This window comes from Podarcis bocagei, assembly GCF_964188305.1.
Source record: "Podarcis bocagei genome assembly, chromosome: 2".
NCBI lineage: Eukaryota > Metazoa > Chordata > Lepidosauria > Squamata > Lacertidae > Podarcis > Podarcis bocagei.
This window is the reverse complement of record NC_138126.1, coordinates 17,180,846-17,203,849: the sequence shown is the minus strand read 5'-3', so window position 1 is coordinate 17,203,849 and position 23,004 is coordinate 17,180,846. Positions and strand designations below refer to the sequence as shown.

The 23,004-nt window shown below is 48.0% G+C and overlaps 2 protein-coding genes across 2 annotated transcripts; both read right to left on the bottom strand.

Moving 5' to 3' along the window:
- Window positions 1-127: 127 nt before the first annotated feature.
- Window positions 128-2,929, bottom strand: ATP6V1G2 (ATPase H+ transporting V1 subunit G2). The gene is made up of 3 exons (XM_081183728.1): window positions 2,757-2,929; window positions 2,380-2,480; window positions 128-765 (listed from the first exon to the last, which is right to left on the bottom strand). The coding sequence occupies exons 1-3, from the start codon at window positions 2,836-2,838 to the stop codon at window positions 592-594; spliced, it is 357 nt and encodes a 118-aa protein (XP_081039854.1). The 5' UTR covers window positions 2,839-2,929; the 3' UTR covers window positions 128-591.
- Window positions 2,930-6,676: 3,747 nt separating this feature from the next.
- Window positions 6,677-21,974, bottom strand: NEU1 (neuraminidase 1). The gene is made up of 6 exons (XM_081183230.1): window positions 21,715-21,974; window positions 12,955-13,147; window positions 10,334-10,596; window positions 8,356-8,541; window positions 7,675-7,894; window positions 6,677-7,381 (listed from the first exon to the last, which is right to left on the bottom strand). Exons 1-6 carry the CDS (start codon window positions 21,838-21,840, stop codon window positions 7,161-7,163), a joined length of 1,209 nt encoding a protein of 402 aa, XP_081039356.1. The 5' UTR covers window positions 21,841-21,974; the 3' UTR covers window positions 6,677-7,160.
- Between the last annotated feature and the right edge of the window lie 1,030 nt (window positions 21,975-23,004).

Sequence of the window (23,004 nt, the reverse complement as noted above, 5' to 3'; positions counted from 1 at the left end):
TGGTGCTGTCAGAATAGGATTCTAGGAAATCAGTTCTGCGCTCCGCTCAGAAGAATTTGGCTTATCATATTTTGAGTGAAGGCACATGACTCCCCGCCCCCACAAGAATCCTGGGAACTGCAGTTTACCCCTCACAGAGCTACAATTCCTGGCACCATGAACAAACCTCAGTTTCTAGGATTATTTGGGGGGATATCACGTGCTTTAAAGTCATATGCCTAAGAACCAGGCAGAGGGCCTTCTCGGTAGTGGCACCCACGCTGTGGAACGTTTTCCCATCAGATGTCAAGGAGATCAGTAACTGTACAACCTTTAGAAGACATCTGAAGGCAGCCCTGTGACAGGGAGTTTTTAAATGTCTGATGTTTTATATGTGTTGGAAGCTGCCCAGAGTAGCTGGGAGCAACATTGATTATTATTGTTATTAAATTGAAATAATCATCATCTAAAGAGTTTCCGAAACACCATTAAGGGCCGAGATAAAATTATTTAACTGCACCACTGCTTTTAGGAATCAGGGACATTATATGTGTTTGATGCTGGTCAGTAAGGTCCCCTCGATGGCAACTGCAGGCTGGGCCGATGGGTCAACTAGGCAGCTATGCGGTAATTGGCGTGTATTTGGGGTCGCACATCCCAAACAATGGTGAGTAGCTGTCGCAGGACCCGATCCTTGCCCCGGGCCTGTCCTCCCTGCATCGCCTGCAGTTTCTTGCGGGTTTGGGCTTCCACCTCAGCAGACAGGTTCCCTTGCGAGCCCAGAGCCTGTGGGCGGAGAGAGAGACAACAAAGTTATGAAATATGCTAGCACCTGAAGGAAGGTACAGGTAAGTAGTGAAGTCTATTTTGACATCATAAAGGTAAAGGGACCCCTGACCATTAGGTCCAGTCGTGGCCGACTCTGGGGTTGCGGTGCTCATCTCGCTTTACTGGCTGAGGGAGCCGGCGTACGGCTTCCGGGTCATGTGGCCAGCATGACTAAGCCACTTCTGGCGAACCAGAGCAGCGCATGGAAACGCCGTTTACCTTCCCAACAGAGTGGTACCTATTTATCTACTTGCACTTGATGTGCTTTCAAACTGCTAAGTTGGCAGGAGCAGGGACCGAGCAACGGGAGCTCACCCCGTCGCAGGGATTCGAACCGCCGACCTTCTGATCGGCAAGTCCTAGGCTCTGTGGTTTAACCCACAGCGCCACCTGCATCCCACAACAACAGGGAACTGAGCCTTTAATGTCATAGAATACTAGAACTGTAGAATTGGAAGGGCCTCCCAAGGTTCATCTAAAGGTAAAGGTAAAGGTAAAGGTACCCCTGCCCGAACGGGCCAGTCTTGACAGACTCTGGGGTTTGTGCGCCCATCTCACTCTATAGGCCGTGGGCCAGCGCTGTCCGGAGACACTTCCGGGTCACGTGGCCAGCGTGACAAAGCTGCATCTGGCGAGCCAGCGCAGCACACGGAACGCCGTTTACCTTCCCGCTGGTAAGCGGTACCTATTTATCTACTTGCACCCAGGGGTGCTTTCGAACTGCTAGGTTGGCAGGCGCTGGGACCGAGCAGCGGGAGCGCACCCCGCCGCGGGGATTCGAACCGCCGACCTTTCGATCGGCAAGCCCTAGGCGCTGAGGCTTTTACCCACAGCGCCACCCGCGTCCCCAAGGTTCATCTAGTAAAAGGTAAAAGGCAAAGGACCTGTGGACAGGTAAGTCCAGTCAAAGGCGACTATGGGGTTGTGGCGCTCTTCTTGCTTTCAGGAGATGGGAGCCGGCGTTTGTCCAGAAACAGCTCTCCAGGTCCCATCCTAATCCATCCCTGCCCTAATCCATCTCTGCCATAAGGAGGTCTGGAAAACGACCCTAAACGGGCTACCCAATCCTCTTTTGCCTTACACCCTTGGTCCATTCATCCACAGAGGCTGACAGAGGCTGTCTAGGATTTGGGGCATCTCCTACCTGGAGACGACAGGAATTGAACCGGCCACCTTCTGCATGCAGATCCAATGCTCTGTCACTGAGCTACATCTAGCACAACTAGTAAACCATTCTCTTCCCTCTCCCACAGCCATCCATTTTGCCTGTGCAGTGGCCTCTTAGAAGGTGAACAGCTCATCCTGCCTCCTTCAAACCTGCCACATATCCTCTGTACCACCTTAAAACAGGGGTTGCCCTGAATTCTTCCCTTTCCTAAAAATAACCCTTGCCTGATCCCCAAATTCCCAATTTTAAGTGGGAGGGGAATCACAAAGGTTACCCTATAACATTTGGAATCGCTTCCCCACCCCTCTGACGCTGCTGTTCCCGTCTGCCTCTTCCTCCCGTGACTCATCCTCCATCCTCAGTTCCCCCCACCCATAAAAAAAAAAACCCTCAAGAAATCTTACTGCCTGCTGCTTCTGCTGGAACTCTTTCTCACGCTCCAAGCGGTATTGCTCGATTTCAGCCTGAGCTTCTTCCTTGGCCTGCTTCAGCCTCCGGGCCTTCCCTGGGATGGAGGTGGCGAGACAGACATTGAAGGTCAGGTGGAAAGAACATTACCTGCCTCTCCAGGCCTGTTTTTTTAGGGTTGCGCTTGCCCTGGGCAAGAGAAGGAAGCTGGGGAATGGATCCAAAGGGCACTCAGCCCCCCCCAAAAAAATCCTAGTTCATTCCCCTCTGTGATAAGGACTGCACAGCAATCCTTTATCAGAGAACTCAGGCATGCTGGTCCTCTTCAACCCACCCATCTCCCCCCCCCCATAAAACAGAAGCCCCCTCTCACGTTTCCGAGCCTCTGCTACTTTCTCGGCAGCCCTCTTCTCAGCCTGCAGCAGCTGCTGGATTCCCTGTGTCTGGCTGGCCATGGTTCCCTAGCAATGATGCTCCCAAAACAGCTGATCTTCTTGCATCTGCTGAACTGGGTACCACAACATCCAAGGGAGGCAGCGCGAGGTCCTAGTGCCCTCCTTTTTCTGTGCCGCCCTGCTGGCGCTCTGCAGTCCTTAACTGCTACAGATAGCCAAATTGCAAGGACTTCTCTCGCCTGCTTTTATATCGGAATGCGCACGCATTCACACTTCTGAGATCCAGCGCCGAGGGCCTTCTGGCGGTTCCCTCATTGCGAGAAGTGAGGTTACAGGGAACCAGACAGAGGGCCTTCTCAGTAGTGGCACCCGCCCTGTGGAACGCCCTCCCACCAGATGTGAAGGAAATAAGCAGATTTATTATCTTTAAAAGACATCTGAAGGCAGCCCTGTTTAGGGAAGCTTTTAATATTTGATGCTGTATTGTTTTTAACACTCGATTGGGAGCTGCCCAGAGTGGCTGGGGAAACTCAGCCAAATGGGCAGGGTATAAATAATAAATTATTATTATTATTATTATTATTATTATTATTATTATTATTATTGTCGGTCACTATTTTCGAGCGGGATTCAATCATGTTCCCGGTCAATTCAGGGTTGTGCAATTATAGTCGTTTGGGAGGTTTCGCACCACAAACTAAAATATCAGACTTTTTTGCAGTGAGGAAAGCTAAGGGTAAATGCCGTGGGAAGTGTGGGATGAGTCACAGAATTGCAAGGTTGGAAGGGACCCTGTGGGTCATCTAGCCCAACCCTTGACACATACCTTGATGCAACGTTGTCTAACCTCTTCACAAGCAAATCAGAAGGAATGCCAGATAAATATCTGATGTTGCCTAACTTCTTTGCAAACCTTGTACCAACAAATTGGGTGGGTGGGTGTGGTTGACAAGCAGGTTATTTGGAAGCAACCCCCACCGTAGGCAGCTTGTCGGAGCAGGGAGAACCAGCTTCAGATCGCTGCACTGCCAAAAAGCTCGCTAGGGGGCCTTGGCTGGTCACTGCCACTCTGTCTCTCCTACCTTGCAGGGTTGCTGTGAACTTAAAAGGAGGGGGGCAGCTTGCACTTTGCTTGGTGCTCCCTTGAGGAAAGAAAGGGTGTGATAGTATGAAAGCAATCCATTAAATTAAGCACCATTGTCTTGCCTCCTTAAGAGAGCAACCTAGATCTCTGCTAGGTAAAGGTAAAGGGACCCCTGACCATTAGGTTCAGTCGTGGCCAACTCTGGGGTTGCGGCGCTCATCTCGCTTTATTGGCCGAGGGAGCCGGTGTACAGCTTCCGGGTCATGGGGCCAGCATGACTAAGCTGCTTCTGGCGAACCAGAGCAGTGCACAGAAACGCCGTTTACCTTCCCGCTGGAGTGGTACTTATTTATCTACTTGCACTTTGACATGCTTTTGAACTGCTAGGTTGGCAGGAGCAGGGACTGAGCAACGGGAGCTCACGGGGATTTGAACTGCCGACCTTCTGATCGGCAAGTCCTAGGCTCTGTGGTTTAATCCACAGCGCCTGCTGAAGCACAAATCGAGAAAGGCACAGTCTTGATAAACAGGACGCCTGAAACTGCCACCTCGTCATTTCCGAGGACTGCAAGACTGACCTTTGCCCCAACACTGCCTGCTCATCCACTTAAGTTGTAGGATCAGAAGGAAGTCCGATATAAAAGTTTATTTATTGTATTTATTTCTTAAAAGTACTCATAAACTGCCAGCTCATAAATCTATTAATGGCGGCGTCCAATAAAAAATGAAAACGTCGTTCAGTTATAAAATCATAAAACGCAGGACAAATGAACAACACAGAACCAAACAACTCCTCTGAAAAAACCAGGTGGCAAAACAGAAAGGTTTTCAGCAAGGTATCAGAATTGTAGGTGCCCGTTTCTATTTAATAAACAATTTGTTAATCCTCTTTGAAAGCCTCCCAGGTTTGTGGCCGTGGCTACATCCTGTGGAAATGAGTTCCATAGTTTAATTATGGAAGCACTTACGGTTCCTCTGTCCTGAATCGTTCAGCTTTGTTGGACATCCACAATGTCTTGTTTCACCAGAACAAAAAAAAAATGCAAGTGTGCTTCACGGCAATTCTATCCGTTAAAACAAGCTGATCCGGTAAAATCAGTTAAAACTTTAAATTCGACATAGCTGCTGATTAAAGCGTGAGGCATCAGGACAGTGTGTCCTGGTTGGCTTGCTGCCTTTGTTCCAGGAATTGGCCTCAATGACGTAAGTTAAGATTGTTGAAAAGAGCTCAGGAAACAGTTAACGCTTAACTACCCTGCCATACCTCCCGTTACCTGTTCGGTAGGCATGGTTACACATTTATCTGCTTCAAGGGATACACATTTATCTGCTTCAAGGAGAGTGCCAGTCTGCTGTACGGAGGCCCTGTAATTGACATCATCAGTAAAATAAGACCAGGTGCTATGTCATGCTGGTTTGATCCTGGCAATGTAGCTTAGATGGCTTTTGTAAAGGGATTTGACTCGATAAATGTATATATCGGTCTTTCTGTGGCCATACACCACGAGGTTCCACGGTCAGAGGCAGTTTATCACAGAACGGATTGATTGCTCTGTTTTATTATACCAGGGGTCTGCAACCTTTAAGACAAAAAGAGCCACTTGGACCCGTTTCCGAAGAAAAAACAACTGGGAGCCGCAAAACTCGTCATTATAAAAATAACTTTTTTGTCACTTTTTTATTATTTCTTTGTTTGACCCCTCAGAATTACTCCTCCTCATAGAAATAAACATTAAATTAACAAGTTACCTTTTTGTGTGTGTGTGTGTTCTTCACTCCCCTTCAAAACAGTGACCAGCGTACATGCCCCCTTTCAATGCAGTGACCAGCGTTCATGCCCCTTACAATGTAGCGGGCGGGAAGGTGATGTCGGGACAGTGCGTGACTAACGCACCCACCGCCCCCATGCAACGTCACAGCCAGTACAGCACCCGCCACAGTGGGGAGTGTCGGGGCGCACAATGCGCCTCCTCCCCTCGCTAGTATCCGCCCCGGAGCCGCGGCAAAGGTGTAAAAGAGCCACATGCGGCTCCGGAGCCGCGGGTTACAGACCCCTGTATTATACAGTGGTACCTTGGTTGTGGGTTAAACCACAGAGCCTAGGACTTGCTGATCAGAAGGTTGGCAGTTTGAATCCCTGCAACGGGGTGAGCTCCCGTTGCTCGGTCCCTGCTCCTGCCAACCTAGCAGTTCGAAAGCACGCAGAGCAAGTAGATAAATAGGTACCGCTCCGGCGGGAAGGTAAACGGCGTTTCCATGCGCTGCTCTGGTTCGCCAGAAGTGGCTTAGTCATGCTGGCCACATGACCCGGAAGCTGTACACCGGCTCCCTCGGCCAATAAAGCAAGATGAGCACCGCAACCCCAGAGTCGGTCATGCCTGGACCTAATGGTCAGGGGTCCCTTTACCTTCACCTTGGTTTGCAACTGTTTCGGATTACAACCATTTCGGATTACAACCACGTCAAACCTGGAAGTGTGTGTCCTTTTTTTTATTATTACAACCCATTTTGGGGGGGGGGAGTACAACCCCCCTTTTTTGGAGGCCCCATTGGCGAAAGCGCGCTTTGGGTTACAACCTGTTTTGGTTTACAACCAGACCTCTGGAACGGATTATGGTTGTAAACCAAGGTACCACTGTATGTTCCGATGGATAAACGGGAGGCCCAGGTTTCAAGTTATGGATGCCGGGGATGAACGACAGGAAGTGGCCAGCTTATGAACTTTCCAGGGGTATCTGGCTGGCTGCTTACATCCAGTTTTTGGGTGCTCCTTCTCACAAAAAATAAGCTTTTAACATTTGAAGAGACGATAGGTTAAAGGTGCATCAATTAATTTATTAACTTGTCACAAAACTTCCCGGCTTTCCTCTTTCTGCTTGATCCCACTAAGAAAACAAACCAATGTATATTAACCGTATGCTTCTTCATCAGTCTATTTTCGTCGTAATCAGTCTTCCTCTCTCCAACCCACCCCAACCCCACCCATCGCCTTCGCAACCTCCACCCGCTCAGAAATTCAATAGCAGCATCTAAAATCAGGAGTGTTTCTGAGGTAGAACGGCAACCCCAATGTCACTGTGGGGAAGGAATGGCTTGGGCCTGCACTGCCCACTAGGAAGGCTTGTAGAGAGTATTTTTCTGCCAAATGCCCTTCGAATTGCTGCCCCGAGCCCTCCCACCCAACGTTGCTGATTTCTCCCCACGAATTCCCTTCTTTCCTAACCCAGCAGTCGCAGAGCTTCCAGTGTGACTACAAGGCACAAGGGGAGAGGGGACGGCCGAGGGCCCGAAAGTGCGGTCAGAGCTCCCCGTTGATGCTGATCTTGACCACGGAGACGCTCTCGGTGGACTGGAAGCGCCCTTTCTCATAGATGATGAAGAGGCTGTGAGCATCTTCCGGGGCAGCCCCGTCCAGGGACGTCATCGAGGAGTAACCGCTGGCGCCGCTCCAGATCTGCAGGGGCTCCTTCCACCACGAAGAACCGTTGGTGAAGCTCCAACGTAGCGTCATGTTCACCCCTAGGCCAGAGGGGAGAAAGAGAACGTACGGTCGTGTTCACCTGGCAGGAGCTGGGACAGAGCAACGGGAGCTCACCCTGTCGCGGGGATTCGAACCGCCAACCTTCTGATTGGCAAGCCCAAGAGGCACAACCTGGGAGGCCTAGTTGCACCATCAGCTTTGTAGCAGAGGCTGGAAACATTTGTCCCGGCCCAGGAACTGAGTCTGCCGTGTTGTCTGCCGGAAGCCACCCCTCTTCCAGCCACATGGAGCCCATTCTCCCCCTGTGACACACAGATTCCCCCTTACTCACGCCGCTTTTCATGGGCCGGGTTGCTGAAGAAGACGAGCCCGGATTTGACAAGGGCTCCGGCGGCCACAGCAGGGTCCACCAAAGTGTCATCGAACGTCACGTTCTCCAGAGGGAGGGTGTCGCAGGCGTCGTAGCTGCGAATCACAATGCGGCAACTGCAGTGGTAAAAGTTCTGGTTCCTGGCGTTGATCACCATGGAGCCGTCAGGAAGCTCGTAGGGCTGCAAGGAGGTAATTTGGGGAGGGAAGGTGAGAGGAGGGCAGATTTTTTAAGGGGACCAGAACGTGGAGCCCCACGTAGAGCGCATTGCAGTAATTATTAATTAATTATTTTATACACCATTTTACATACCACCCTTTATCCAAAGATTTCCAGGGAAGGTTCTTAGGAACGCTTCCTTCGCACTGTCTAACATATTAAAAACAGATGCTAAAACTGGGTATGCTTAGCTTCGGAAAGAGAACACTGAGAGAAGGTATCTTGCCACACTTTTATTGTGGTTGTGAATCGATTCAAGGCTTTTTCCAGGGGGTTGGAACTAGGTGACTCTGGGGGGTCCCTTCCAACTCTACAATTCCACGATTCTGCTTACCACAGCCAGGGCTTCCAAACAACGCTGCTTGTTTCTTCCCTGCTGCTTGCAGGATTGTAGCAACCCCTCAAGCTCAGGATCACACCCACCTGGCATTCATCGGGATTGAAGTCGCTGGGCAGCTTCACCTTGCCATAAGGGATTCCATGCAAGGGCTGCCGCCCGTATCGCCAGTTTAAGCCGTGGTCGTCGCTGAGGAGGCACGAGATCCCGTCCTGCAAAAGCGTCCCGTGGCCACAAACGATCAAACGCCCCTTCTTGGGCTCGTAACGTTTCTGAAAGGCAGAGGTGGCCGAGTGGGAGTTAGGCCCATTGCCTGCCGTTTTCCTTGCATGCACACGGCACTGCTTCAGTCCTCTGGATGAGGTTTCCATAGCCTTGTTTCCTGGCTACCAGCGGTAGCGCTGAGTGGAAGCAGCAACATGTAGCCACAAACTGACCCAACCCCTGCCACCCTCCAGGCTCCTAAGATTTTAGCAAGCCTTGACACGGGTTGTTGAGCATATCTCCAGCAGCAATGAGGTCTAGGAACTTGCCCTTTTGTTAAACGAAAGTTGAGATTCTCCAGAAGTTGAACATTTAGAATTTATTTGTTTAATTTAAATTGTCTCTGTGCCAGTGTGTATTGTTTTTAAAAAAGGAAAATCTCAATGTGGTTTGCAGCCTAAATTAAAACTGTTGGATAAAGCACACTCCATACCTGTGGAATCATGGAAGACACACAACCATGGTTATTAAATTAACAAAGACATTCGTTGGAAACGAAAGACGCTATGCCCATGGCTAAGGATAATTGTTCGAACCCTTCCAATGGATATGGGGGAGGGGAAGGAAAAATTGTATGGGAAATTTAAAAATTGGAAGGAGATAATATAATGTATGTAAAAATCCCAAAATAAAAATTAAAAAAAGTTAACTAACTACTGCCTTTCTTTATCGTTTCTTTCTTTCTCTTTCTTTCTTTCTTTCTTTCTTTCTTTCTTTCTTTCTTTCTTTTCCTTTCTCTCTCCCTCCCTCCCTCAAAACACCACCCATAAACCTGTCATTCATATTATTATAATAACTATGATTTATTTGCTGCCCATCTGACTGGGTTTCCCAACCACTCTGTACAGCTTACAGCAAAATATAAAAACATCTGAAGAAGTGTATCTGTGTATCTGAAGAAGTGTGCATGCACACGGAAGCTTATACCCAGAACAAGCCTAATTGGTCTCTAAGGTGCTACTGGACAACTTTTTAATTTTTTAAATAAAAACACCGTGAGACATCAAACCTTAAAAACTTTCCTAGATGCCTTCTAAAAGTCAGATAGATGTTTATTTCCTTGACATCTGAAGGGAGGGCATTCCACAGGGCAGGGGCTACCACCAAGAAGGCCCTCTACCTGGTTCCCTGAAATTTCACTTCTCACAGAGAGGGAACCACCAGAAAGCCCTCAGAGTTGGACCTCAGTGTTTGGGCAGAACAATGTGGGTGGAGACACTCCTTCAGGTATACTGGGCCGAGGCCGTTTCGGGCTTTAAAGGCCGCTTACCTGGGGATTGTAGGGAAAGACCTGCCAAAAAAGTTGAAAAACATCTTCATGTATGCGACAACGGCCGCAAGAGTTCTGGTAGCACAAGGATGGAAGACTAAAGAAACCCCAACTAAAGAATCATGGCAAGAAAAATTGATGGACTATGCAGAACTGTCAAAACTGACATATAAGCTATGGGACAAGGATAACTGTGACTTTAAGGATGAATGGGAACCCTTTACAAAGTAGCTGAAGACGCAACAAAGCGAACTGGACTCCTTGGCAGGTTTTGAATAAACATTCACAAACTTTTTATTGATAATTATCAGCTAAACAGTTTGAGGATCTATACAACTGTGTAACATGCAGAAAACAGCATTTTTAGAAAAATCAAAGACTGGAACTGAGGGAAGTCGGGGGGTGGGTTTTGTGTGGGAGGGGGGAAGGGAGGGAAAATGGGGGGGGGGGAAACAAGGATGATATGTTTTTGGATAATATGTCTTGTTAGAATTTTGAATAAAAAAATAAAATAAATATAGGCCGCTTACCTGAATGCCATAGCCTGGTCCTGGGGCAAACATGGTTGTGCCAATGTCCTCAGAGAGGTTCCGGGGGATGCTCCAGGTGACGCCGTCGTCGCGGCTGCGAATGATCATGGTGCTGGCCGTGGGGCATTTGTTGTAGTGAGCGCAGAGCGTATAAACCAGGAATACCATGTCCTTTTCAGAGTCCACCACCACCGCCCCCAGGTTGAGGCCATCCTGCAGGGAACCGTCGTCAACTATGAAGGAAGTGGGCGTCCAGGTAGCGCCTGGAAGAGACAGGCCGGTATTATTAGGAGAAACGCGCCTGGGGCGCCGCACAAGATTCTGGCACGCGTGAGGCGTGAGCCTGCCTTCGCTAACTTGGCACCTTCCAGAAGTTTCCGTGCAGGCTGGCTGAGTTGTAGTCCAAAGCTCCTGAGCAGCGCCAGGTTGGCAGACACTGGCATAAGCTTTCGCGGCAGTGCTAGAAATTAGCCGGGCGCATTTTGCAACAGGCGTGGGCCCAATTGTGACCACGTGGAGATTTTTCCATCCGCCTTGGCCCTCCGGCTTTCTTAAGCAGCTAAGCAGAAGAGCTTATTTGTTGCATTTATATCCCCAGCTGTTTCTCCAAGGAGTACATGGTTCAACCCCCCCCCCACCAATCCCTACAACAACCCTGTGAGGTGGGTTAATAGACTGTGACTGTGAGGACCTGGGAGATCAGGGTTCGAATCTCCGCTTGGCTATGAAGCTCACTGGGTGACCTTGAGCCAGTCGTTGCCTCTTAACCTACCTCACAGGGTTGTTGTAGGGAGCAAGACGGTTTGAGCATATAATAATAATAATAATAATAATAATAATAATAATAATAATAATAATAATAATTTATTTATACCCCTCCCATCTGGCTGGGTTTCCCCAGCCACTCTGGGCGGCTTCCAACAAAGTATTAAAATACAGTGGTCTGTTAAACATTAAAAGCTTCCCTAAACAGGGCTGCCTTCAGATGTCTTCTAAAAGTCTGGTAGTTGTTCTTCTCTTTGACATCTAATGGGAGGGTATTCCACAGGGCGGGTGCCACCACCAAGAAGGTCTTCTGCCTGGTTCCCTGTAACTTCACTTCTCGCAGTGAGGGAGCTGACAGAAGGCCCTCAGCGTTGGACCTCAGTGTCCGGGCAGAACGATGGGGGTGGAGACGCTCCCTCAGGTATACTGATCCTGATCCAACTGTACTGCCTACTGATAGTTTCTGGGCCCAATTCAAAGTGCTGGTTTTGACCTATAAAGCCTTAAACGGTTCAGGACCGCAATACCTCAAGGACTGCCTCTTTCCATGTGAACCTACCCAGACCCTGAGATCATCTTCTGAGGCCCTCCTTCGTGTGCCCCCTCCTTGAGAGGTTTGGAGGGTGGCAACACGAGAACAGGGCCTTCTCTGCAGTGGCTCCCCATCTGTGGAATGCTCTCCCCAGGGATGTCCACCTGGCGCCTTCATTATACACCTTCAGGCACCAGGCAAAAACGTTCTTTTTTTAACCTTTGGTTGATTTGATTGACATCCTATGCCCTTTTAAAATGTGTTTTTTTTGGGGGGGGGTTATTGGATTGTTGTTTTCATTTTTATTATGTATTTTGTAGTTTTATATCTTGATTTTATTCTGTGAACTGCCCTGAAACCCCCAGGTATAGGGCGGTATATTAATTCAATAGATAAAATAATACAGTGCACCCTCTGGATATGAACTTAAGTCATTCCGGGGGTCCTTATGTACCCTGAAAAGTCTGCAACATGAGGCGCCACTTCTGCACATGCGCAGCGCGATAGAGCGCTTCTGCCCAGACACTGAGGTCCAGTGCTGAGGGCCTTCTGGCGGTTCCCTCACTGCGAGAAGCCAAGTTACAGGGAACCAGGCAGAGGGCCTTCTTGGTAGTGGCGCCCGCCCTGTGGAACGCCCTCCCATCAGATGTCAAAGAGATAAACAACTACCAGACTTTTAGAAGACATCTGAAGGCAGCCCTGTTTAGGGAAGCTTTTAATGTGTAATAGGTTATTGTATTTTAATATTCTGTTGGAAGCTGGCCAGAGTGGCTGGGGAAACCCAGCCAGATGGGTGGGGTATAAATTATAAATTGTTATTATTATTACTATTAATAATAATAATAATGTGCAGAATTAATATTATTATTATTCTGCATGCGCAGAATAATAGTAATAGTAATAACAATAATAATAGCAATAGCAATAATAATAATAATAGTAATAATAATAATATTATTATTACTATTATTATTTTGCGCATGCACGCGCGGTGTAACCCGGAGGTATACACTTCTGGGGTTGTCATGTTCGCAACCCGAAAGTTGCCCAACCCAAGGGTCCACTGTAATAACAACAACAACAACAACAACAAGGATTAACAGAGGAGGGGAGCACCAGTTAAGCTGTTTTTGGAGGAAAAAAGTGGGATATAAATGCAGTAAATTAAAAAAAAAAATTAAAAGCAGGTGGCTTCCCTTAAAACACACACAGAGAACTAAGGAGCCCACCCCTGAAATTGTGCTCCAGCACTTTCAGCTCCTCAGGGGTGTGCGGACACCCTTTTCTCCCAACCCCCTCCCCACAGGCCTTGCTCCCCTCAAACCTTTGTCCAGCGACCTGCGGAGGGCTATAAACTTCGCCCCAGTGTCGGAGGCAGAGTGCTTCCTGGCTTCGGAGAAGGCTAAGAGGGTGCCCTGTGGCGTCGCCGCGATGAGGGGGACTCTGAAGGTGTTCACCTCCCCAATGACACTGCCGCTCACCCATAGCAGCTGCTCCATCGTGATCATGGGCTTCACCTGCCGAGAGACAAAATGCAGAAGGGACTTTCGAGGGAGAACGGGTTTTTCCAACGTCCCACGCAGGAACCGGCCACACGGGACAGCTGCATATTCCTACATAGCAGGGGGGTAGACTAGATTATGCTCAGGGTCCCTTCCAACTCTCCCGGTATGCCCTGCAGAGGACCTTAAGGTCCATAAATAGCAACACCCTAGTGGTCCCGGGCCCTAAGGAAGTCAGATTAGCCTCAACCAGAGCAGGGCCTTCTCAGCACTGGCTCCGGCCTGGTGGAACGCTCTGCCTCATGAGACCAGGGCCCTGCGGGATCTGATTTCTTTCTGCAGGGCCTGTAAGACAGAGTGGCCTTTGGTTGGAATCAACTTGATCCCCTCCCCTCTTTCCTTTTTCCTTTCTCCTTCTTGTGATGGAACTCTTATTTGGGGACTTTCCTGGCTTTTTTCTGGCCCACGTAGGACCAGTCTGGATAGTTGGCCTTGCTGAAGATTTGACGTTTTCATCCCCAAAAAGTTTTTGATTTTTCTACTGAAATGAGGCTGCATTTTAATGTTGTACAGTGGTACCTCAGGTTAAGAACTTAATTCGTTTTGGAGGTCCGTTCTTAACCTGAAACTGTTCTTAACCTGAAGCACCAATTTAGCTAATGGAGCCTCCCGCTGCCCCTTTGATTCATCCTGAATCAATGTTCTTAACCCGAGGTACTATTTCTGGGTTACCGGAGTCTGTAACCTGAAGTGTATGTAACCCGAGGTACCACTGTATTTTAATCTAGTTTTTAAGATGTTGTTAACCAATTGTTTTTATACCTGGTGTTAGCCACCCTGAGCCTGGTCTTGGCTGGGGAGGGCGGGGTATAAATAAAATTTATTAAAACGTCAACGCACATTCTTGCTTTAGCCAAGGGTACAGTGTGCTAGCAAATGTGAAGCTTTCCACGGCTTCTTACACATCCGGTGCCATTTCTCTGCTATTTTCCATCCCACAATTGCTGTTTTCTGCCAGGCATGTGATCAGAGGTGCCGATGACTCATCGGCAGTGAAGCTAGGAGGCAAGCGCTCTGCGTCCTTGATTGTCACGCTCCAAGTGAGCCCACGTCTCTCTGTGTGTGTGTCCTTTGACTAAATCGGCCTCTTCCCTGCCTGAACCTGGAATATGTCAAGTTCAGTGTCGGGGGAGAGAGTTCTTGATAAGCCTGTTCCCCTGACATGCTTTTCAAGGGAGGAGCAGAGAGTGAGGGCATTCACCTGTCTCAAGAGACAATGGAGTGTGCCTCTGGGGGTGAAGTCAAACCACTGCATTCCCAAGACCAAAGAGACCTCCCTGGGCACAAGTATGGAATCATAGAATCATAGAGTTGCAATAGACCACAAGGGCCATCGAGTCCAACCCCCTGCCAAGCAGGAAACACCATCAGAGCACTCCTGACATATGGTTGTCAAGCCTCTGCTTAAAGACCTCCAAAGTAGGAGACTCCACCACACTCCTTGGCAGCAAATTCCACTGTCGAACAGCTCTTACTGTCAGGAAGTTCTTCTGAATGTTTAGGTGGAATCTTCTTTCTTGTAGTTTGGATCCATTGCTCCATGTCCGCTTCTCTGGAGCAGCAGAAAACAACCTTTCTCCCTCCTCTATGTGACATCCTTTTATATATTTGAACATGGCTATCATATCACCCCTTAACCTCCTCTTCTGGTCCTGGGCTGGCCAGATGACAAGACTCCTCTTTCGGCCTCGCTGATGTGGTCTAAAGGAAAGCAGAGCAAGACATTTGGCTGCAGGAGTTGCTGGAAGGAGGCGTACAAGGCGCCATCCAACTGTCTTAGGGACTCCCCTCTGGATTTGTGTAAGGTTTACTCCTTAAGTCTTTTCTTCTCCCAAAGATCTCCCACAAGGCAGTGGAGGTTTTGTTGTTGTTTAGTCGTGTCCGTCTCTTCGTCACTCCCTGGACCAGAGCACGCCAGGCACTCCTGTCTTCCACTGCCTCCCGCAGTTTGGTCAAACTCATGCTGGTAGCTTCAAGAAAACTGTCCAACCATCTCGTCCTCTGCCGTCCCCTTCTCCTTGTGCCCTCCATCTTTCCCAACATCAGGGTCTTTTCCAGGGAGTCTTCTCTTCTCATGAGGTGGCCAAAATATTGGAGCCTCAGCTTCAGGATCTGTCCTTCCAGTGAGCACTCAGGGCTGATTTCCTTCAGAATGGTTAGGTTTGATCTTCTTGCAGTCCATGGGACTCTCAAGAGTCTCCTCCTCCACCATAATTCAAAAGCATCAATTCTTCGGCGATCAGCCTTCTTTATGGTCCAGCTCTCACTTCCATACATCACTACTGGGAAAACCATAGCTTTTACTATACGGACCTTTGTTGGCAAGGTGAAGGCAGTGATCCGTGAAGGGGAGTGGAGGTTTAGGGTGAAATAAAAAATTTAAAGATAAATATTCATAACTGCATATATGAACCACATGTCTGAAACCCCACAGAAAAAGTCCTGAAACCATTTTGTCCCTCCCAAATTGACCTCAAATATTTATCTGCAAGGCCGAAGGAAAATGGAAAAGCCTCCCCATTGTCTCCTCCTTCACAGATCCTGTCTTAAGGGTATGTGTATGAATAGGGTGTATGAATAGGGTGAGCCTGTGACCTGGCTCAGGAACTAAGTATTTGTCATGACAAAAGACTGGCCAGGCTCCCCAGGGTATCCAATCAAGTGACCATTAACAGGTAACCTGCCAGACAGGAGATAAACAAGGCACTCAGATTTCTGTTGTAGATCCCTCCTTTCTGTGATGTATCTGGGGGGTGGTCTTGAGCTGCACCTCTTTCTGTGATGTAGGTATGATGTTTCTGGGGGTGGTCTTGGACTCCAGGGCGGGCAATTTAAAATGTCTATATAAGGGTGGACACACCTTTGTTCGGGGTCCTCCTCCTTTCTCCTGCATGTGAGGGGAGCACCCTGTTGCAACAGCTTCAATAAAGAACAGGCTTACTAGCTGCTTTGCTTCTCAATATTCTCAGGTGGCCTCTGTTATTTTCTCCGACCGATGGAGAACCTACAAAGGACTCTATAAGGGCTCTTGTGTTCCCCATAAGGGCAGATTTTTGTTTATTACAAGGGCCAGAGTTCTCTTTCCCAGGCTGATGAGCCCCCTCTGTCCTTCGCCTCCCTCTGCAGCACGTGTCTTCTTGACCAATGGACCTTTGAACCTTGAAAATATTGCCATCTTGCAGGCCTGCCCTCTGATTTCCCTTCTGGGAAATCCGAAAGGGCAGCATTAGGTGGGAGGAGCTGTGGCTTCCGGGTAGTGATTGTTTGCAGAAGGTATCGGGTTCAGTCCAGGCTCAAACTCCCTGCCTGAAACCCTGGAGAGCTGCTGCCAGTCTGAGTAGGAAATACTGAGTTACATGGAACAACGGTCTGACTCTTTGTATAAGACAGCTCCAGATATTTCCATGAGATGTCCAGCCAACGCTCAGCACATGTGCATCCTGTGGTTGCTGATATGAGCAAGTTAAACCCGTTATTTTCCTGTTCGGAATCAGTGGGGCTGCAAAATGCTTTACTGTGGTTGGATCCTGCTTGGCAGGGGGTTGGACTCGATGGCCCTTGTGGTCTCTTCCAACTCTAGGATTCTATGATCCTGACCAAGTTTTTGTACGTTTACAACAAAGGTATTGACCACCCCAGAAAAGACAGTAGGGCTTCCATGCTTCTTCGAAGGACAGAATTTGCCTTCCAATACAGTGGTACCTTAGGCTACATACGCTTCAGGTTACAGACTCCGCTAACCCAGAAATAGTGCTTCAGGTTAAGAACTTTGCTTCAGGATGAGAACAGAAATTGTGCTCCGGTGGCGCGGCAGCAGCAGGAGGCCCCATTAGCTAAAGTGGTGCTTCAGGTTAAGAACAGTTTCAGGTTAAGAACGGACCTCCGGAACGAATTAAGTACTGTATTTTTCACTCTATAAGATGCACCAGACCACAAGACGCATCTAGTTTTTGGAGGAGGAAAACAAGAAAAAAAATATTCTGAATCTCAGAAGCCAGAACAGCAAGAGGGATCGCTGCGCAGTGAAAGCAGCAATCCCTCTTGCTGTTCTGGCTTCTGGGATAGCTGCGCAGCCTGCACTTGCTCCATAAGACGCACACACACTTCCCCTTACTTTTTAGGAGGGAAATAAGTGAGTCTTATAGAGCAAAAAATACGGTACTTAACCCAAGGTACCACTGAATGGTATTTTTTACAAAAAGTTATTCATCCCCATTCCCATGCCTATTGCCTTATGATAGCACACACGGATTCCAATTTTTTAAGCCACATTAAATCTAACTGGCATAAACAAGTTATTCCTCAACACTTTGTGTCTTGGCTGAATAGCTTTCTTTGACAGAAGCCTGATAAGGCAAGCAGCACATAAGAGTGATTTGATTTCACAGCCCAGATTCTTGTCTGTGATCACGATCTGCTGGGCTGCCAAGCTAGGCACATGGTTAACCGTTCTCATGCAAAAGTCACTGGAATTGAGATGTGCATTATGCTAATTCATTAATTAACTAAATTCATATGCAGCCCCTTCATCTGTGGATCACAGGGCGGTTTATGGTATAAAGGTAAAGGGTAAAGGGACCCCTGACCATTAGGTCCAGTCGTGACCGACTCTGGGGTTGCGGCACTCATCTCGCTTTAGTGGCTGAGGGAGCCGGCGTACAACTTCTGGGTCATGTGGCCAGCATGACTAAGCTGCTTCTGGTGAACCAGAGCAGTGCACAGAAACACCGTTTACCTTCCCGCCGGAGCCGTACCTATTTATCTACTTGCACTGGTGTGCTTTCGAACTGCTAGGTTGGCAGGAGCAGGGATCGAGCCACGGGAGCTCACCCCGTCGTGGGGATTCGAACCGCCGACCTTCTGATCGGCAAGTCCTAGGCTCTATGGTTTAACCCACAGCGCCACCCGCATCTCTCTTAACGAACTACACTTCCCAGAATTCCTTGAGGGAAGCCATGACAGTTTAAAGTGGTATGATACTGGTTTGAGTGTCTAGCGCGGACAGGGCCGTTGCGTGTGGAACCCTGAAGAGAAGCACTCTATATACAGCAACATTTGGTTGCAGGCTCATATCCTATTTATTGCCGAGAAAGCAGGGGAAGAGGAATGACAAAGTCTGCAGCGACGGTGTGTTGTTTGTTTAAGTTTTAATTTTTGGAAATCTGCCCACCCCAGTCTCATTGCTAAGCCACAGTTTATTTAAAAGTTGAAGTAACTGGGAACATCTACGTGGCACTGCTCTGACATCTGTTTGGCACTTCGGAAGACTGCCAGCGTACCTGGGGAGCAGTGCAGCCAAGGTTGGGGACAGCTCGACATTTCCCTCCCACAAAATATTGGAAGGAACGGCAGGTATGTGGACAAATTGAGCAGGAGGGCAAGCAGAACGGCCACATCGCCAAGAGGTGCAACCAGGGAGAAACCACCTGCTGCCTTCTCCTGAGAACTTTGCACCAGAAATAATAATAATAATAATAATAATAATAATAATAATAATAATAATAATAATAATATATTACTTATACCCCGCCCATCTGGCTGGGTTTCCCCAGCCACTCTGGGCGGCTTCCAACAAGAGATTAAAAAGACATTAAAACCTTTCAGATACTGAAGAGTGCACCCTGGAAACCGGTAGAACAGCAAACATGATTCAGGGGAGCAGGGAAGGCACGACCTGAGCTAAAAGAACAAGACACTCCCCTTGGTTCTCAAACGCCTTGGTTCTCAAACGCTGAAAAAACCAGAAAGTAAGTGTTCTGGTTTTTGAACGTTTCTCGGAAGTTGAACGTCCAATGTGGCTGTCGGCTATTGTTTCCGGGGCACCTGCACCAATCAGAAGCTGCGCCTTGGTTTTTGAACATTTCGGAAGTCAAATGGACTTTTTGCAATTTGTTTTGCGTTTTTGTTTTTGAAGCTTTTTCGGCTAATTTGTTTTTGTGACTGTGTGGAACCCAGTTCATAAGACCACAGCTACTACTATGCCATAAGATTCACTGTCCTGTAATATCACATATGAGCTTTAACTACTGATGAAGCCCAGGACAGTGAAACAAGGCCAATATTCTGGAAATCCTTGTCTTTAGACTCTGTGAAAGGATTCTGTGGAACTGTAACAACCTTTCATGTGGATTGTTTGGACCTTATGAACAGACAGGTGGAATAGACACTATTACACAGATGGACCTTATGTATAAACTGACTAGAGAATGATCTGATCCATTGGGTCTTCTGCTTTGTTCGTTTGTTGAACTTTGTGAGTTACTTTTGTTGAAATTTATGATTTGATACAAAGAATAATATACCTTATTTATCTAAGAACACAGCCAGTTACGTCTTGTGTGTTTATCGAGTCACTCTCTCTCAGCCTAGCCTACTTTGCAAGAACGTTGTGTGAGGATAAACTTGGCGGAGGGAAGGCGGGAGAAGAACCATGTATGCTGCTTTGAGCTCCTGGGAGGAAACACGGCTTATAAATGCGGAAACAAAAATAGACAGCATCTGGCACCATCAAATGTCTTGATTCAGGGGTGGGGAATCTGTTGCCCTTTGGATACTGCTGCACTCAAACTATGACCAGCATGGCCCACGATCAGGGACAATTAGAGCTGTAAGTCCAACAATATGGAGCAACACAGAGATGTCATTACAGATTCGGCTGTTGCTTTCACCTTAACTGACTATATGCAGGGGGAAGCGTTGGATTGTTGTTGTTGTTGTTTAGTCGTTTAGTCGTGTCCGACTCTTCATGACCCCATGGACCAGAGCATGCCAGGCACTCCTGTCTTCCACTGCCTCCCGCAGTTTGGTCAAACATGCTGGTAGCTTCGAGAACACTGTCCAACCATCTCGTCCTCCGTTGTCCCCTTCTCCTTGTGCCCTCCATCTTTCCCAGGGTCTTTTCCAGGGAGCCTTCTCTTCTCATGAGGTGGCCAAAGTATTGGAGCCTCAGCTTCAGGATCTGTCCTTCCAGTGAGCACTCAGGGCTGATTTCCTTAAGAATGGAGAGGTTTGATCTTCTTGCAGTCCATGGGACTCTCAAGAGTCTCCTCCAGCACCATAATTCAAAAGCATCAATTCTTTGGCGATCAGCCTTCTTTATGGTCCAGCTTTCACTTCCATGCATCACTACTGGGAAAACCATAGCTTTTACTATATGGACCTTTGTTGGCAAGGTGATGTCTCTACTTTTTAAGATGCTGTCTACGTTTGTCATTGCTTTTCTCCCAAGAAGCAGGCGTCTTTTAATGTCATAGCTGCTGTCACCATCTGCAGTGATCATGGAGCCCAAGAAAGTAAAATCTCTCACTGCCTCCATTTCTTCCCCTTCTATTTGCCAGAAGGTGATGGGACCAGTGGCCATGATCTTCGTTTTTTTGATGTTGAGCTTCAGACCATATTTTGCGGTCTCCTCTTTTACCCTCATTAATAGGTTAATTCCTCCTCACTTTTTGCCATCAAGGTTGTGTCATCTGCATATCTGAGGTTGTTGATATTTCTTCCAGCAATCTTAATTCCGGCTAGGGATTTATCCAGCGTTGGATTACTGACTGCTATTAATTGGGGGGGGGGCTGCCACTGTGCTGTTTTTATTCTGATTGTCTGAATGTTTTTAATAATCATAGAACTGGAGAGCTGGAAGGGACCCCAAGGGTCATTCACTCCAACCCCCTGCAATACAGGAATCTCAAGGCAACAGATCACATTCAAGGATCACCGGGCCGTTTACAACATAAAAACTTGGAAATGTAGAACATAGTAACAAACAAACAAAAAGGCCATAGATTGTTTAATTATCCAAAGGCCTGGTTTTACAGGAATGTTTTCATAATAAAGGCATGCTTGGGAAAAGCATTCCAAAAATAGGGAACCACCGCAGAAAACTAATACACACACAGAGTTTTAATTCTATTAATTGTTTGAAAGTATTGCCGTCGCCCCTTTATGATTTTAGCTGTTCTTATTTTATCTGTTAGTCATCTTGAGTTTCCATAAGGGAAAAAGGCAGGGGATAAATAAATATTTGACAACCACTACCCAAAAGGCAGAATAAGCATGTGCTTAAGGCATCAGCAAAGCAGGGGCATGCCATATATATATATATATAAAATTCTTTCTTTTGGAAAAAAATAAGACACTTGATATTTCAGAAAAGGCATTGAAGTATGTCAACATGGCAGGAGGGTGGGAAATCAGAACTTCCTTATACTCCACATTTCCCCTCCCCCGTTTCTAGCACTGATTTTATTTTATTTTTTACTTCCATATAGGGTGGAGACACACCATAATCTTTTTTTTTTTTTTTTTTTTTTTTAGTGTTTAGGGCCTCCAAAGCTTTCCATCCGGTCCGGACCGGGGGAAAGGAGAGAGGCACAATACGTGGCCGGACCGGTTGGGTTCAGTGGGTCTGAGGGCCCAACGACTAGCTCCAGCTAAGCCTTCCAGTTCTGTGGGGTTATGAGGTTGGGGAGCAGATTGGGGGGAGGACAAAACAAAGACACCCCCCCGGACATTTCCAATCGTACCTGATCAGGGGTGGCCACCCCGCGCGTTTCCCAGCAGCAGAGCCCCAGAAACAGCAGCGGCCGTAGGCAGAAGCCCGGCCTGGCCCAAGGGTGGGATCTCCTCCGGGGATCACGTCTAGCACCCATTGCTTCGGCCGTCAGGATCCCCTCTTCCGCATCCACCAGGGCCGCTTCCCCTTTAAGCGCGCCGCTGGGACCGAATGTTGGGTTTAAACAGTAGCAACCCGAGGGAACTCCCGGGCCGCCAGCCGCCCTCTGATTGGCTGGCTTTGGAGAATGGAACGAGGAAGGCCGGCTTCAAAGGCAGCACGTGACCATGCCATGACCTTAAATACCGCAGAGATAGGGAGTGAAGCCAGGTTAGAGACGCCCGTTCTACTTTTTAAGAAAACAAACATATTTATTAAAAAATAAATATAGGGATTCTAGCTCCGCCCACTTGTCGGCTTCTTAAAGGGACAGGACTAAAACGAGAGGAAGCGAGCTCAAACGAGGCGGTGCGGGAGAGGATCGAGGAACCGAAACTTCCAAAATGCATGTTCTGAGAAATGGTTTGCGGTTGAGGGGAAAGGAAGCATATTCATTGCGGGCAGCTATATTAGGTGTGAAGCTAAAAAACAAACAAACTAGGATCATGGCCACTGGGCCCATCACCTCCTGGCAAATAGAAGGGGAAGAAATGGAGGCAGTGAGAGATTTTACTTTCCTAGGCTCCATGATCACTGCAGATGGTGACAGCAGTAACGAAATTAAAAGATGCCTGCTCCTTGGGAGAAAGGTGATGGCAAACCTAGACAGTATCTTAAAAAGCAGAGACATCACCTTGCCAACAAAGGTCCATATTGTTAAAGCTATGGTTTTCCCAGTAGTGATGGATGGAAGTGAGAGCTGGACCATAAAGAAGGCTGATCGCCGAAGAATTGATGCTTTGGAATTATGGTGCTGGAGGAGACTCTTGAGAGTCTCATGGACTGCAAGAAGATCAAACCTATCCATTCTGAAGGAAATCAGCCCTGAGTGCTCACTGGAAGGACAGATCCTGAAGCTGAGGCTCCAATACTTTGGCCACCTCATGAGAAGAGAAGGCTCCCTGGAAAAGACCCTGATGTTGGGAAAGATGGAGGGCACAAGGAGAAGAGGAAGACAGAGGACGAGATGGTTGGACAGTGTTCTCGAAGCTACCAGCATGAGTCTGACCAAACTTCGGGAGGCAGTGGAAGACAGGAGTGCCTGGCGTGCTCTGGTCCATGGGGTCACGAAGAGTCAGACACAACTAAACAACAACAAATA